General features: G+C 44.0%; 1 protein-coding gene and 1 pseudogene across 4 annotated transcripts; both read right to left on the reverse strand.

The window, feature by feature from the left end:
• Positions 1 to 1,591: 1,591 nt before the first annotated feature.
• Positions 1,592 to 7,195, reverse strand: LOC136529369 (C2 and GRAM domain-containing protein At1g03370-like). 4 transcript variants are annotated; one of them, XR_010777272.1, is made up of 10 exons: positions 6,721 to 7,195; positions 5,225 to 6,607; positions 4,553 to 4,735; positions 4,151 to 4,422; positions 3,949 to 4,065; positions 3,448 to 3,707; positions 2,885 to 3,050; positions 2,528 to 2,800; positions 2,110 to 2,429; positions 1,592 to 1,895 (listed from the first exon to the last, which is right to left on the reverse strand). XR_010777272.1 is itself a non-coding variant. In XM_066522441.1 (10 exons), the coding sequence occupies exons 1-10, from the start codon at positions 7,148 to 7,150 to the stop codon at positions 1,885 to 1,887; spliced, it is 3,288 nt and encodes a 1,095-aa protein (XP_066378538.1). In that variant the 5' UTR covers positions 7,151 to 7,195; the 3' UTR covers positions 1,592 to 1,884. The 4 variants fall into 4 exon arrangements, 3 of the variants coding, with proteins under 3 accessions (XP_066378538.1, XP_066378537.1, XP_066378540.1); XM_066522441.1 differs by having other exon boundaries at positions 2,237 to 2,429; XM_066522440.1 differs by lacking the exon at positions 1,592 to 1,895 and having other exon boundaries at positions 2,050 to 2,429.
• A 2,345-nt stretch (positions 7,196 to 9,540) lies between these two features.
• Positions 9,541 to 14,213, reverse strand: LOC136527726 (26S proteasome regulatory subunit S10B homolog B-like; annotated as a pseudogene).
• Between the last annotated feature and the right edge of the window lie 281 nt (positions 14,214 to 14,494).

The following is a 14,494-nucleotide window of genomic DNA, read 5'->3' on the forward strand; positions in this document are numbered from 1 at the left end:
TCAAACTCAAAAAAGTTTATAACTCATCTCAAACATAGAAGTACTCCCTCCATCCCAAAATAATCGGCATTACGCTTCTTGAGGATAAGTCTGACTAGTTATATAGAAAGTAGTATCAATATTTATATCTCCACATAAGTTTGTTATGAAAGTACATTTCACGATCTATATAATGATGGGTATTGCATATCATGAATGTTAGTACCTTTGTGTATATATTTAGTCAACCTTAAATTTTTTTTGATCCATCTGCACTTATTTTAGGACGGAAAGAGTACATTCTTCTTTTAAGGACCAAGTATATCCTAACAGAAAACATGCATGTGAAAGTGTGAAATATACGCCTTTGATTTCTCGATGTGCTATCTTTTCATTTAAACACAGTACAAGGATGCCCGTATATATACGCGACAGGAATATAGAATGTTAAAAATGGACAATACTAGCATGGCACTGGCACAAGTAGGCATTGCATTAGTAGACACCATCCGATTAGGTACTATGCCTTATCTGTGGGGTGTCGTGCCGATACTAATAATCTAGAAAAGTAAAGGTTACAAGCAATAAAGATGGTAAGTATGGAGCTTGTGTAAGAGAGGACATATTCACGAAAACATGACGATATATCCAATGGTCTCGGTTGCCAAAAACACAATCCCTAGTCCATGTTGAAGCTCCACCGAGGTATGCTCCCGGTCACTAAATCTCTCCTGGTCATGCTGTTCGCTCGATCAAAGGCAATGGAGTCACAAAGTCTCCTATGTAACCCGGCTCGATCAAAGGCAATGGAGTCACAAAGTCTCCTATGTAACCCGATCACTACTACGGTGTTGGACTACCACATAAGGCCTCCGCTAACCCAAGATAGTGTTGTGGGTCACCAAGTCTCAACTGCCACCACTGTCACCCGATTCGGTCACGGTGTCAAATACAAACCAAAGGCAGGTGCGAGTCACATAGTCTCACTACCTCCCCAAACTACAGTCACCTTGACATCGTATCAACTACGGAGTTTCTCCACACGAGGGAGGGGGTCTCCTCGTCCCCTCCCCCCACACACCGACACGTCACCGCTCCACACCAATAATGGAGGGCCACCACCTTGAAGGCCACCACGCCTTCATCGAAAGGCCATGAAGACCTCGAACGCTCTAGATCACCAAGATACAAAGGCAACACAACCCTATGCCCCTATCACTCAAAGCTCTCGAGTTCTTAGGCCTTACTCGCACTTGTTTCTTTTTGTTCCGTTTTTTGCCGGTCTTCGCACCATTTGTTCTCTTGCATCCCTAGGACCTATTATAACATATCTAACATTTGTCTGTCAGTCTTACATTATAACCCTTCTCTTATATAAGCTGAAATACATTTTTTTAAGAAACTATATAGCATCCCTTCGATCTGCATATTAGCTGAAAAATCATATTTCAAACTTCTTCATGAAGTCCATCGCAACATATTCCTTCAAAAACTAATGCATTTTTCTCCTAACCAATATTTCCTGCTTATCTGTACATACTCATGCATCGAGGAAATTCAACAGAAAGAAAGGGCAAAGCATACTCTGAATTTGATCTTACATATTTTCCCCATTTTTTTCTATTTTACATCCATGAGCGAAAGTTAGATTCCTTTAACTATATATGTCAGCTGGACATACACAACTCTGCGCCCACTTTCTGTGAAGTGTTTCTGAAACAATCTATTTACATTGAAGCACTTTGAGCTCTCATCTCTGTAAGATTTCTACCGGCAATGCAACAGCGCTGAAGCAGGTGACACCATTGAACAGGAAGAGATCACAAACAGCTATCCACTCTGCTGGGTTCTTCATACGCATTTGATTCATGCAATGCCCAAGCTACGTTTGGTACTGTACGGATGTTAGCTTGTACCTGAAAGCCGTTGTGCAAAGAAAATAAATCAATACTTCAATAGCATCCATGGCTGAGATTAAAGGAACATGATTGTTTCAGAGATCAATAAACTGAAAGCAGGATCATTTTATTTAGCTTCTACACAGTATGCCTGTACTAAAAATTAACTTGGTTGACTGCAAGGCAATGTAACCATATGAATTATTGACGACATACTCTTATCAATTCTTACCTGCATGCTAGTTAATTTTGGGGCACTCCTTGGAATTGCTTTGATGTGAATTTTGTAATACTTTTTGTATGTGATACTGATAACATTTAAGCAGTAGTGGGACCAGTTGCTGCATTAAGAAGGCTACCGTTTTTTGATGTAAGCTCCTTCTCGACTTCAGCAAAGAGTTCCTTCAATCTATTTGAGGTATTGGAAATAATAGTCTTCGTGACCTTCTTCTGCTGCTTGTTACTCTTTAACCAGGCAATCCCCAACAAAACCAGCATACTGCATGTATTTGGTTTCGAAGGTATATTCGTCATATAGTACTTCATCTGGAGCTGCATGATCACACGAATCATATTTTAAAGCGAGTTAAAGAAAAACACAAAAGTTCCAAAAGAAAGTAGAACAAATGGTGTATAGAGGAGTGCCTTACATTGAAGTAGTCTGCAAGCAGAACACCTTGGAGGGTCATCACCTTTTCAATGGCCCATCCATCTTGGTTGACCAAGCTATACTTCTGCTCAGTGGTGGTCGCTTCTCCTCCGTACCGAGACAAGTTTTTGTCGAACTTATAGCTTGTTTGCCGCTGCTGTATATTGCATCCTACAAGTTCCCATTGTGTGGCAGTGTAGTCTATACAACCGGCCTTTTGCATCATTTTGTGCTCCAGGGGACCTCCTGAAAACATCTCCATCAAGGACTCGACCTGCAGAAGCAGATACTCCTATGGACGCTCAAAACAAATTACGTGTTTTGTAACACCATTTGCAATGTAAAAAGCAGCACTCACATCAACAGAAAGAACTGATGAAAATATTTCAGACATTTTAACATCCACATTAGTGAACAAGGATCCGCCTTCTTCAGGCAGTAGTTCTTTCACTTCATCTTTTTCGATCGCCTCCCCCTTCTGTTCTGGACTGAGTGCTCGAATTTTCCAAATTGCTGTGATTATCCTGTGAGATAAAGGTTCCTTGATGTGATTTATTCATTAGAGAAATAGCAGAATTGTTTGGTGAGTGGTATTCGTGGGAAAACAGTAATCCAGATTAAGTGCCTAAGTACCGGTTCTACAATTGGTCGAAAGAATTCATGAGTTTTGTGTAAGTATATGAGAACCTTAATATGAATCAGTAACATGTTTTTACATTCAAAAAATCGATAACATGTTTTCTAAAATAGTTTGTAAATACAGTCAACTTCCAACGCTCAACAAAACCCATGAGCATCAATCTAATCAAGAACTCATAAAAAAATCTAATCAAGAACTCCTCAAAGCAAAATATAAACAATCAAAGATACATTTAGGCCAAATGTCTTATCAGATTTTAAAAGGTAAGAAATTGAATCTACCTGTAAGCATCATTGAAGGAAACAAAAGATTGGAAATTAAATTTGAGTCTTCCATGATGATCTGTTCCCTTGGCACCATGTTTTGCTTCTAAACCTCTATCCTTTCGAAGGATGATCATCAAAGACGGGCTACCGATTGACAGTGTAGCAGGGATAACCTGGATGTCATCGACGTCCTCCCACAAAAAGAAAAACTTGGTTTTGTGTCCAAATATGTTGGCATAAAATCCAACTATTCTTGGAGAGAAAAAGAGGCGGCCCTAAATTACATGAAAAAGGACAGATTTGAGTATCAACAAATGGAAATAGATATTGGCAAGAGTCAAATGGACCATCAACCAGCGAAGAGATATAGTACTAAATCACAATAAAAATAGTCAAGCAACATATGGAATATATTGCAACATTCAACAAAGCACTCCAAACATAAGAAATCAATTTGGACACTCGGAGGTTCCATTTCAAATAAAGGACTAACAATAATAATTGAGCCATAACAACCTGAAGTGGCATCTTCCGTTTCAGATGGCAGGTGAAATCGTCGATGAGGAACTCTTCTGGAGGGAGGGCAAACAGCTTTCGGAATGCTACATTTGTTTGGGTTGACCGCAAATTTATCTGCATATATGTCCTACATTACTATGACAACTGAATACGGAGTATACTGGTTAGCTTCTCACAATAGAACTGCTAAATTCCTTACCTTCTTACCAACTTCTTTTCCCATCTTTGCTAGGTAATTCATGACAACTTCAGTCCCCCTCGAGTTGTTCAAAAATATTCTCAAATGCAATTTAGGGTTACTTGCTTGATCACACTTCCCATTGAGAGGAAGCCATATGTCAGTTAATTCTGACAAATTGTTTTTCAAAAAGTTGACTTCTGTGTGACCAATGACACATTGTCCGCTCGAATCATATATAGCAACATCCATCCTTGATGGAGGATCATCCATAGCATCAAATTCGAATATCTCTAGAAAGGTAGATATCAAACGAGTCAGAAAAACATAAGTTTAGGTAGGACCACTGCACTGGTAAAATTGAATTCCATCTCATCACGGTTGAGAACAAAGGAAAAAAGGGGAGAAGTGAAAGTAACTAACCGTTCCATTTTGGATCTGATGTCTGAAATTTAATTGAGCTTGTTTTCCTCTTAGCATTGCATGTAAAAACAACATAGATATCAAATAGGTCAGATGAACCAGTAGCTGTAATACCAGTGCCTTCGATGAGTGCAACAGTCAACAACCAACCATCACCGTGAGCTTTGACCCCATGGTCACTACCTAATACAGGAAACAGAGTCGATATGCTTAAGCCAAGTGAAACAAATGGAACCAAAACAAGTACGTCGAACAGAGGTAGCTATTTGGGGACTGTACTCCTGATATCCCTTTTCAACTTGGTGGAAAAGAGATTTCAGTGAAGAACTTGGTCAAGTTTGCACTAAGGCCAAGCCCAGCAGACAAGCTCTTTTAACTTCTTGGAGAGATAGTTTCATTGTATAGGATCATCTTTTCTTTTTGGGCTTGGAAGCCTTGTATTTATAAAAACTCTGTAAATACCATTCTTTCATTTAATAGAAAAACAAAAAAAAGGTAGGGGACTCCCCTGCTGATTCGGTCAAAAAAAATATCCCTTTTCAAAACAGTGTATTCTCTCTTTTCACAACAGTGCAACTCTTACAATACAAATAGCTATTCAGCCAATTCATAAAAATAGATTTATGTTCAAAGATTTCATATTAGATAATGATAAAGAATTGAGATAGTTACCTCTTTGTTTCCATGCACATAAGAAGCGCCGTGTTACTTTGACAATGCTCTGCCCCTGAAGAATTAAAACTGCACAAACTACAACCTCCCCAATTGAATCTGGAAGGTCAAGGCCAAAATACTCAAGCCCATGCGTCACATCAGGCTTGGACAAATGAAGGTGTGCTATAACATATAGTGCTATGGCAACAGAGAATATGAATGTGAAGTTCCCGAGAAAGCGGACAATCAACCGCCAACCTGTTTCCTTTTGTGCATGTAATGAGGCTAAAATCTTTTCTTTGTTTGAATTAGCATCATCAAGCTCGGCTACTTTAAGCTTCTGGTTTAGTACTTCAGAGAACTGCGCATAACCTTCGGCCATGCCTTGTTTTGCACCATTCTCAATCATTCCTTTTATCATTGTGCTCTGAACAAAGTTTACCCTCCAGCTTACAGTAAGATGAGATGTTTGCTCTTCAGATGATAGATGGGGACCTGGTGTGATACAGTACAGTATCTCCACCTTGAAGCAATTTCCGCAGGGAACATCAGGAGTGCTGACAACAGAAAACACCGCGTAAGAATTTGCGGCTGCTTTCAGGTACTTCTGTTCTTCTGTGGCTTTCACAGCTTTAACCAACTTGCTTGCAGCTTTTGTGTAAGTCAATGTTCTTTGCACACAGCTCTCATTGCTGTCAAGTTTCCATGGTTCAATCTGAAACCCACTTGTTCCCTGAAGCTCTGCCACTGCTGGCCAGAAGTCTGAACTCGGAGAGAACAGGAGAGAGTTCAACTCGGTCGGCGCGGCGACATAAGATTCGTCAACCAGCACACCACCAGGCAAGTTGACTGGCATCTCACTGCCTTGATCTTTCGACTCCATGACTTTGAGCAGCTCATCAAGACTTGACTCAGGTGCCACCGTGCCTTTCTCAGGGATTTCACGATCTTCTGATGAGCTCGCGTTTGGCTCTTGCAACCGATGATCAACTGGCTGATCAGTGTCTGATGCAGTCGGATGCTGCACAGTAGGAGCAGCATTCTCAGGTTTCCTGAAGAAATAGCGGGACAAGACCTCTACCACCGATGACGGATTTGGCGGCGTTGCATCAGTGTCTGCAGCTGGTGGTCCAGGTTCAGAGGCTGCCTCTTCCACGCTACTCCGGGCTGGAAGATCCAGAATGCTGTCCGGGAATCGTTCGAAGCTGCTGTGAGTTGCTCGGGGTTCGATGCTGGAAACGGCTGATAGGTCGATGCAGCTACATGTTGTCGATAATGTTTTGCGCTCAATGGGGCTGTCTGAACTGGATGCTAAGTCATCTGAAGGAGGATGAGGAACACTCTGTGATTCGTCAGATACGTGGGTTCTTGTGGACAATGATACGTGCAGACAAACTTCTCCTGCAATAGCATAGAACAAAACAACATAATTTGCGTTGTGGATAATATGGCCAAAAATGAAAGGAAGAGCAGAATTAGAAGAAGGTCGAGAAACCGCGCAACTGCGATGATACCGCGGCATTTCTTCTTGGACTTCTTGCTCTTGGGCTGGAGCTGGTACCACTGGGTGCCGAGGGAGAGGTCGTCGGTCTCCATGACCTGCGACAGCGGCACCCGGACCAGGCCCAGCAGGTCGTTGCTGAAGTACTTGTCCTCGTTGAGCACCGACACCACCAGCTCCTCGGCGACGTCGCCGACGAGGAAGCTGAACTCCTCGTCCCAGGCGGGGGCCAGGCTGCGCTTCACGACGGCCGTCTTGGCGCGGCGCTTGCCCAGCTTGAGCTTCACGAAGGGGTCGCTGGAGCCGTTGAGGTGCACGGCGGGGAGGCCCCGCGCCTCCACCACGCGCACCAGCAGCTTCATCGGCGCCACCCGCCGCGCGCTCTCCGCCACCGCCACCGCCTCCGACACCGTCGACGCGCTCCTCGCCGCCGGCTTCGTCATGCATGCATGCGAGGATCCCGCCGACGGTGGTGATCCTTATTTGGATTTCCGGCCGTGGGGTCTGTAGAACGAACTGGCGGTGAGAGAGCGGGCGGGAGAGGTGGGGGAGGACGGAGGAGGGCGTTTCCCCGCGGCCGAGCGTTCCACGGTTTTGTTTCGAGCCGTTGCTTCGCCGGCAGGATTCGTGCGCGGGAGGATGGAGACGCTGCTGACCGTCGGATCGGCTAGAGCATTGGGAGCATGCAGGCTCCGTGCCGCATGGGCTGCTTCAGGTTCAGGTTTCCAAACATAGGCATGCATGCCATGGGGACAAAAACTGATGACGAACCAGGTTCCAATCAAAGACCTTACGCCACTGGCGATTGGGTCCCACGTGCCACGGCCACTTTCAAATCAAGGAAGAAACCAAACCAAACATAGGCGAGAAGCCAGCTATGCACGTGTGGCACACGAGACTTCATTATCAACGTGATCAGCTTCAGAGAGTGCCAAATGCCCCTAGTATCTGTTGGCTTGCTTGCGGTCATAACTCATGCATGCATGGACCGTTTTCTTGCATCAGCAATGATGGATCTCAGCTCTGTTAGCTTCATCGGTTTCAACGTTCACGTCGATGCAACAGATTATGTAGATTGACTAATTATTTAATTAATCATGTGTATTTATAGAGTAGCCGGCCGTGTTTTTATCTGGACAGCTAGCTTTAAGAGAGAAAAAAAGGAATCAGAGGCCTACAGGCCTAAACTGTAGGAAAGAAGAAAGATGGATCGAAAACCATTCACTTTTTCAATAGTATATGGATAGGATATGAGAAAAAAGATAGAGAGAGAGAGGATTCTAGATGACTAAAATTGAAGATTGGAAGCACATACTGCTAAATTAAATACGGAGAGAATGCAAGCAGCATAATAGATGTATATTTGCAGGTGCCAAGACCTGCAAGAATCAAGAACACCAGCCATGTCAGCCCGCCAACACAGTTGACAAGCAACGAGACACTCACAGTCACAGCAAGACAGTCTACTCACTGGGGTCAGTGATGGTGATGAGGCCGGTGCCGTTGAAGAAGCAGTTCCACGAGTTCCTGCCCCGGGCCTGGTAGTAGGCGTTCATGGCCACCGACGCCCGCGACAGGAGGCCTTCGTCTGGCCGGGCGCAGCCGCCAGTGCCCTGGATGGCGCCACAGTCGCTCTCGAAGCAGGCGAACTCTAGGTTAAGAAAGTTGATAGCTACAGCTGTTGTTGTTAAAGAATACCTTGTGTTGTTGATCTGAAAATCAAGGCTGCCAGCTGCCAGAACAAATTGCCGCTCACTGGCAATGGACTGACCTGCTGCACAGAAACAAATTTAGAGCAAAGCCAGGCATGCACTAGAGAGGAATCTGTAGGATGCTTACCTTGTCTTAGTGCTGCTGCTGCTGCTATTTGAAAACCAGGGAAGGCATGAACACTGACGACTGTCACTGCTGTACATATAGAGACATAGAAGGAACAGATGGGCTCTCTTCTCGATTCCTACTAATCATTTCTTCCAATAAAATAGTGAAGGAGAGTACGTCCAACATGAAGCAAAACGGCTGCTGCAATAAACAGCAGGTAACAAGGCACAATTAAAAACACAATGCTATTGCAACAAGTGCTAAGAAGATACTTCTAAGTACACGCACGAATGGCTAGCTCACAGCATGTAAGTTATGATGGTACTTAATGACATAGTAAAACAAACGAAGTCCAATGTCTGTGAGGGCTAGATCTGGGAAGAAGGGGAGGAGGAGGGGGGGGGGCTAGATCCACGACGGAAGAAAAGGGAGGGAGGGGAGGGGCCGGATCCGCGGCCGCCGGCGGGGAAAGAAGGAGGGGAGGGGCCGATCCGGAAGAAGAAGGGGAGGGGGGGAGGGGAGGGGAGGGGCCGGATCCAAAGATTTGGTGCTACGTGTGTGTCGAACTTTTCTCATCAGTTAAACAATATCAGACTCGTCAGTTACTAATAGTGCTTCTTGATGTTGCTACTTCTCTAGGATTTTAGGATTGTTTGCAAGTTCAGCCCCCATGCAAGAGGCGAAGACAAATCCGTCCCCGCACCTGCAGATTCCGTGGCCCCGTCGCCAGCGCAGAGGGCTCATCCTTGGCGGCAAGCATCGGCGAACACGAACCTACGGCGGGAGTGCATCAGCAAGCAGCGTGAATCTTGAAGGCGTGCCTGTACCACCGTTTCAACGTCCAATTTACATCAAACAGTGGAGAAGTACAGGACGCGTGGCTAAATGAGCTGCTAGATATCATGGTGCAAGTTTCGTCTATTAAAAAGATTCGACGTCTACATGCTACACCCATGCCCCCAACTGCCACATGTCCCCCCCCCCCCCCCCCCCCCCCCCCCCCCCCCCATCCTGGAATCTATCTGATGAAACTAATAAGTAAATAAATAAATAAATCAAGAGTGATCCCATGGCGTCTGGATGAGAGCTCTTCCGCCCAAGATTAGATGAATACAACCTAACACAGTTTGCACTATGATCAGAACACCCCTTCAATCCTTTCCGAAGTCAGCGCTGTAGTGCGCACTGGACTCGAGCTTCTTAGCGTCGTTCAGCTTGCGCACGGCCTGAAACAATTCCATCATAAAGGGAAGGGGGAGGCAGGATGAGCACCAAGCAAGCTCTGTTTAATAGAAGAAAATTAGGGTATGCAAGTGCACCTTCATGAAGTCCTCGTGAATTACATAGTCACGCTCCGCTCGGATAGCAGCCATGCCGGCTTCAGTGCAGACGTTGCGCAGATCGGCTCCGTTGAAGCCCTGTAATAGATCGCAAGGGCTAGGGTTCAGGAGATAGCTCCAAATCATGTTAAAGAGTTTACATAGCTAGATCGACTAAAGATTAACTCACTTCAGCTAGTTTGACTACAGCTTCATAGTCAATCTCGCTTCGCGATGCCAGCTGCATGGATCTTGAGGACCTCCATCCTCCCCTGTTCATTCGACAGTGGGATCTCAATCTTCCTGTCCAACCGCCCAGGACGAAGGAGTGCGGGATCCAAAACATCAGGCCGGTTGGTTGCCATGATTATTTTCACCTATATAAACAAGACAAGAGTGTTTTTGTGAGACACTATGCAAGTAGACAGACAGCACTGCAAATATTAGGACAAGAAGTAAGGGACAACCAGCATCATCTTAATAAAGTCTATAGCTTTCTACACCAAAATTGTAAATCTGGAATTATCACTTGTTGGCAAGGACAACATTGCAAATGATTGATTATGTAGCTGTATTCTGTGACTACTGTATGAGGGCAGAAGGATTGATTCGAACAAAGAATAATAATTCTCTTCTCACAAATTGTGAATCGCTTTTTGCATCATGCAAATGCAATATGAATCTACAGCAATTGATGAACAAATTTAGAAGAGAAAAAAACTTTCATGTCACTATGTACCGGTTCCAAGAGATGAATAGCAGGCAATTAATATGAAAAAACCTTCTTAATATCATTTCCACAGAAAAGGCATACCTTCCCAAGTTCGTCGAATCCATCTAGCTGATTTAGAAGCTCCATCAATGTTCTCTGAATCTCACGATCTGCACTTGTGCCCTCACTTAATCTTCGGCCACCAATGGCATCAATTTCATCCATGAAAATGATGCATGGCTAGGCAGCGAGATCAAACCAAAGACAACACTTTAGAGAAATGACAATTACACAGATTATGCACTTCGATGTAAAAGATAGACAAATCATCCACGGGTGTGCATATTTCCAGTTTTTTTTTCCAAGTAAACAAGCCTGCATGCTAACTAAAATGCAAAAGGTTGTTTCCCAATTTATCCTTGGCAATGTACATTTACTCATTTAGAGCTGGAGATGCTCTGCACTAGTACCTTACTTCTTCTACTTTCAGTCTCACTAATGAATGGACTCTTTATAGTTATCTCAAGTTCATGTTGACACCTTCCCCACAACAACAACAACAAAGCCTTTAAGTCCCAAACAAGTTGGGTTAGTTGAAACCCAGCAGAAGCAATCAAGGTTCAGGCACGTGAATAGCTGTTTTCCAAGCACTCCTATCTAAGGCTAAGTCTTTGGGTATATTCCATCCTTTCAAGTATCTTTTTATTGCCTCTACCCAAGTCAACTTCGGTCTTCCTCTGCCTCACTTCACGTTACTATCCTGGCTTAGGATTCCACTACGCACCGGTGCCTCTAGAGGTCTCCGTTGGACATGTCCAAACCATCTCATGTTGACACCTTCCCCAAGAGAAATAAATGAGTCAGGATAGCTAGGTATACATACACAGATAAAAAAACAAAGCAAAGCTTACCTGATGCTCACGTGCATAGTTAAACATTTCACGAATTAAGCGTGCACTTTCACCAATATATTTATCAATGATAGCACTTGACACAACCTGTTCAAAATGTCCACATCAATGAAAAAAACAAATGCTTAATATATGTCATAAGTTACTTTCCAGACCTTCAAGAAATTAGCATCAATGTTGCTAGCAATGGCTCTAGCTAGGAGTGTCTTCCCAGTTCCAGGTGGACCGTAGAGCAGCACACCCTTGAATGAGTAAAGTAACATTTAGTACACCCCAGGATCATGAAAATGGGCAGCCATCAATTTGAAGCTTTGAGATAACTATGTGATATTGTATTCCAAAGCAAATTTATTTCTTGAATTACTTTGGCGGCTTAATTCCGACACGGAGAAACAATTCTGGGTTCATAAGTGGTAACTCAATGGATTCTCTGAGTTCCCTTATTTGGTCTGACAACCCACCTACAGCTGAGTAACTAACATTGCCAGGATCTTCATGTAGCATGTTGTAAACCACAGGGTCAACCTGAGAAATAGGAATAAGAACAATAATGCATCAGGGATTAATAATATCCAAGTCATATATAGTAACTAATACAAGTTGACCAGGTTGCGATTGAGGGATGCAGGTGTCTAAAAAAGAAGGAAAGGCAAACTAGGCTGCTATAAAATACAACTCGACCAGGTCAGGATTGAGGGAAGCAAGTGTCTAAAAAAGGAAGGAAAGGTAAACTGGGCTGCTGTAATGATGGCCACTCTAGCACATTGTCCACCTAGGTAGTCCTAAGTCCTAACTCTTCCTCTAGTCTACCCATCCTGATCTCTTTACTCTTTCTCTCTCCGCACCAAGGGAACCCCGCCACCTGCCACTAATCCATCAATCCCATCAACCCGACTCCTGTCATTACGGTCCAAACTATTAAGTTTGCAAATACACACCGACCACACAGGCTAAATTTAAAAAGTTAATCAAACATACACGGGACACATAAGCAAAACAATCTGTAACAAACATATACCTCACGAGGTAGAGTGCGCATGATGGTAAGTGTTGTCATGTCAAGAACAACTCGTGTACCAGCAATCAACTTTTCTTTGTCAACTTTACTTCGGCAGGCAACAACATAGCGTGGTCCACTGCTAGCCTTGACAATAACTTCAAAAAGGACATGTTTCAGTTACTTTGATAAAACTAGGTAAGTTATTAATCAGTTGAGAAGCAACAAGTCTTTAGCATGAGTGCAATAAAAGTTCATGTTTTTGTAAACTTCTAGGAAAAGGAATATGCAATTGAAGATCACATGAATAATCCATCTATGTTTCATTATTCCTAAAAATAAAGTTTTGCACAAACATAAGGATTTTTTCACTTACATTGTTCCTTGTCCAAAGGTCGAAGCACCTCACCGATAATTTGGCCAACCCTTTGCAATGATTTTAGATCCTCTTCAGTTTTTTCCAAGTTCTTCTTTGCATTTTTTAGGTTCTCCCTCCCTGAGTGCAAATATACAAGTTCATCACAAAATCAAGATAACAAAAGTATCAGGTATATGCTATCAGTAAGAAAATGTCTGCTGTCACATCTATCAGTTACAAGCATAACAAAACCTGTAACATTGAAATAAAATAGTACAAGCTTAAGAGAGTCAGTCACAAGAGAGACCACCCACTGATGGAGCATCGAGGAAATGGAGGAAAGAAGCATGAGTCAATCAGCATGTCAACAGCGCCACACTTAAAGGTGCACCGAATAAGTCATTCACACGCAATAAATCATAGTACTTTGATACACAGTTTTGAAGTTACATAGGCCCATATTCATAAACCTCCTCCAAAACTAGTTTAGTAGCCCAAAATGCTGAATGGAGCTGCTCTCGGACTACTAAAAGATAAAGTGCGACTATATATAACCAAATAACCAACCTGACCTGCCAAAAAACACTAAAACAACACGAAACTAGGACTCCAGCATGAAAGGTAGAGTGACTACCTAGAATCTCAATTACTGGAGCTAACAACTCTTATTTTTCCCCAAAACATTAACTCGAAACTAAACTCCAAAATACGTATCCTCGGCAGGTCCGGACACGGCACCCGCAGGCAATTACAGAATGAATGATCAGCAGCCATTAACAAAATGCAAGCTAACCGGAAAGAGGAAATCTACCATGTGATCACCAAGCACTAACATCCAAAGATTTCTCCGACTTGTAAAACCCACCAGAGTTCATCTAAACCCTAGACGAGAACCTATTCTAACGCGAAAACTCTAAATGAGGCTGAACCGCCAAAAACATGCCACCCCTCAGACCCAAATTGAGGCGGCCAAAACCCTATCCCGCAGCCCTAGTACCGTAACATCCAGATCCCCCACGCGCGATCACCGCTTGCCAAAACCTCGACACCGAACCCTAGAGACGGACGGGGACATCCACGCACGGGGGAGACGGGCGGAAGAGGATGCGGCGGCGGTGGCGTGTTACCTGTTTTCACCCGCGCCTCGAGCTCCCGGCAGGTGAGGAGCTTCTTGCGGTAGTCGGTGACTGCGGTGCGGCGGCGCGCGTCCTCCCCGCCCTCCGCCATCCTCCTCCACCACCTCCCTCCGGGGTTCTACCCCTCGTCGGCTTCGGCTGTGGCGGTGGCGGCGGCGGCGTGAGGCTTTGCTTCTTGTAATCTTGTGCTTCTTCTCTCGCAAGGAGGAGAGGAGCGGAGGCGGACTCACCGGGACCGGGGTCGAGCGAACCGGGGGCGAGCTGAGGTGGAAAAAGAATTGTAAACCGGATTTTTTTTACTACTAATAAGTAATAGTAAGTATATAAAAAAATAATCTCCCTGTGATTATTTTTTTGAAAATCCCCCATGTTTGTTTTTTTAGCAAAGAAAATCCCCATGTTTGTAAATATAATATAAAATAAATAAATAGGATCGGATTTCGAGAATTTCTGATGGGGGCCTGCCTATGCCGTCGGTGGGCTTTTCCCGGTCATGGCTCGAAGGTTCCTTGAGCAGGACCAGCCCCGGCCCA

This window comes from Miscanthus floridulus, chromosome 19 (assembly GCF_019320115.1).
Source record: "Miscanthus floridulus cultivar M001 chromosome 19, ASM1932011v1, whole genome shotgun sequence".
Classification (NCBI taxonomy): Eukaryota; Viridiplantae; Streptophyta; class Magnoliopsida; order Poales; family Poaceae; genus Miscanthus; species Miscanthus floridulus.

Bases quoted from the DNA above. Each gene is read 5' to 3' on its own strand.
- LOC136529369 (XM_066522440.1), bottom strand. From the start codon at position 7,150: ATGACGAAGCCGGCGGCGAGGAGCGCGTCGACGGTGTCGGAGGCGGTG. The intron at 4,736-5,224 runs GTAACTATCTCA...TTCCTGTATTAG, and splicing joins ATGTGCATGGAAACAAAGAG to GTAGTGACCATGGGGTCAAA. The intron at 4,423-4,552 runs GTTAGTTACTTT...CTACCTTTCTAG, and splicing joins ATCAGATCCAAAATGGAACG to AGATATTCGAATTTGATGCT.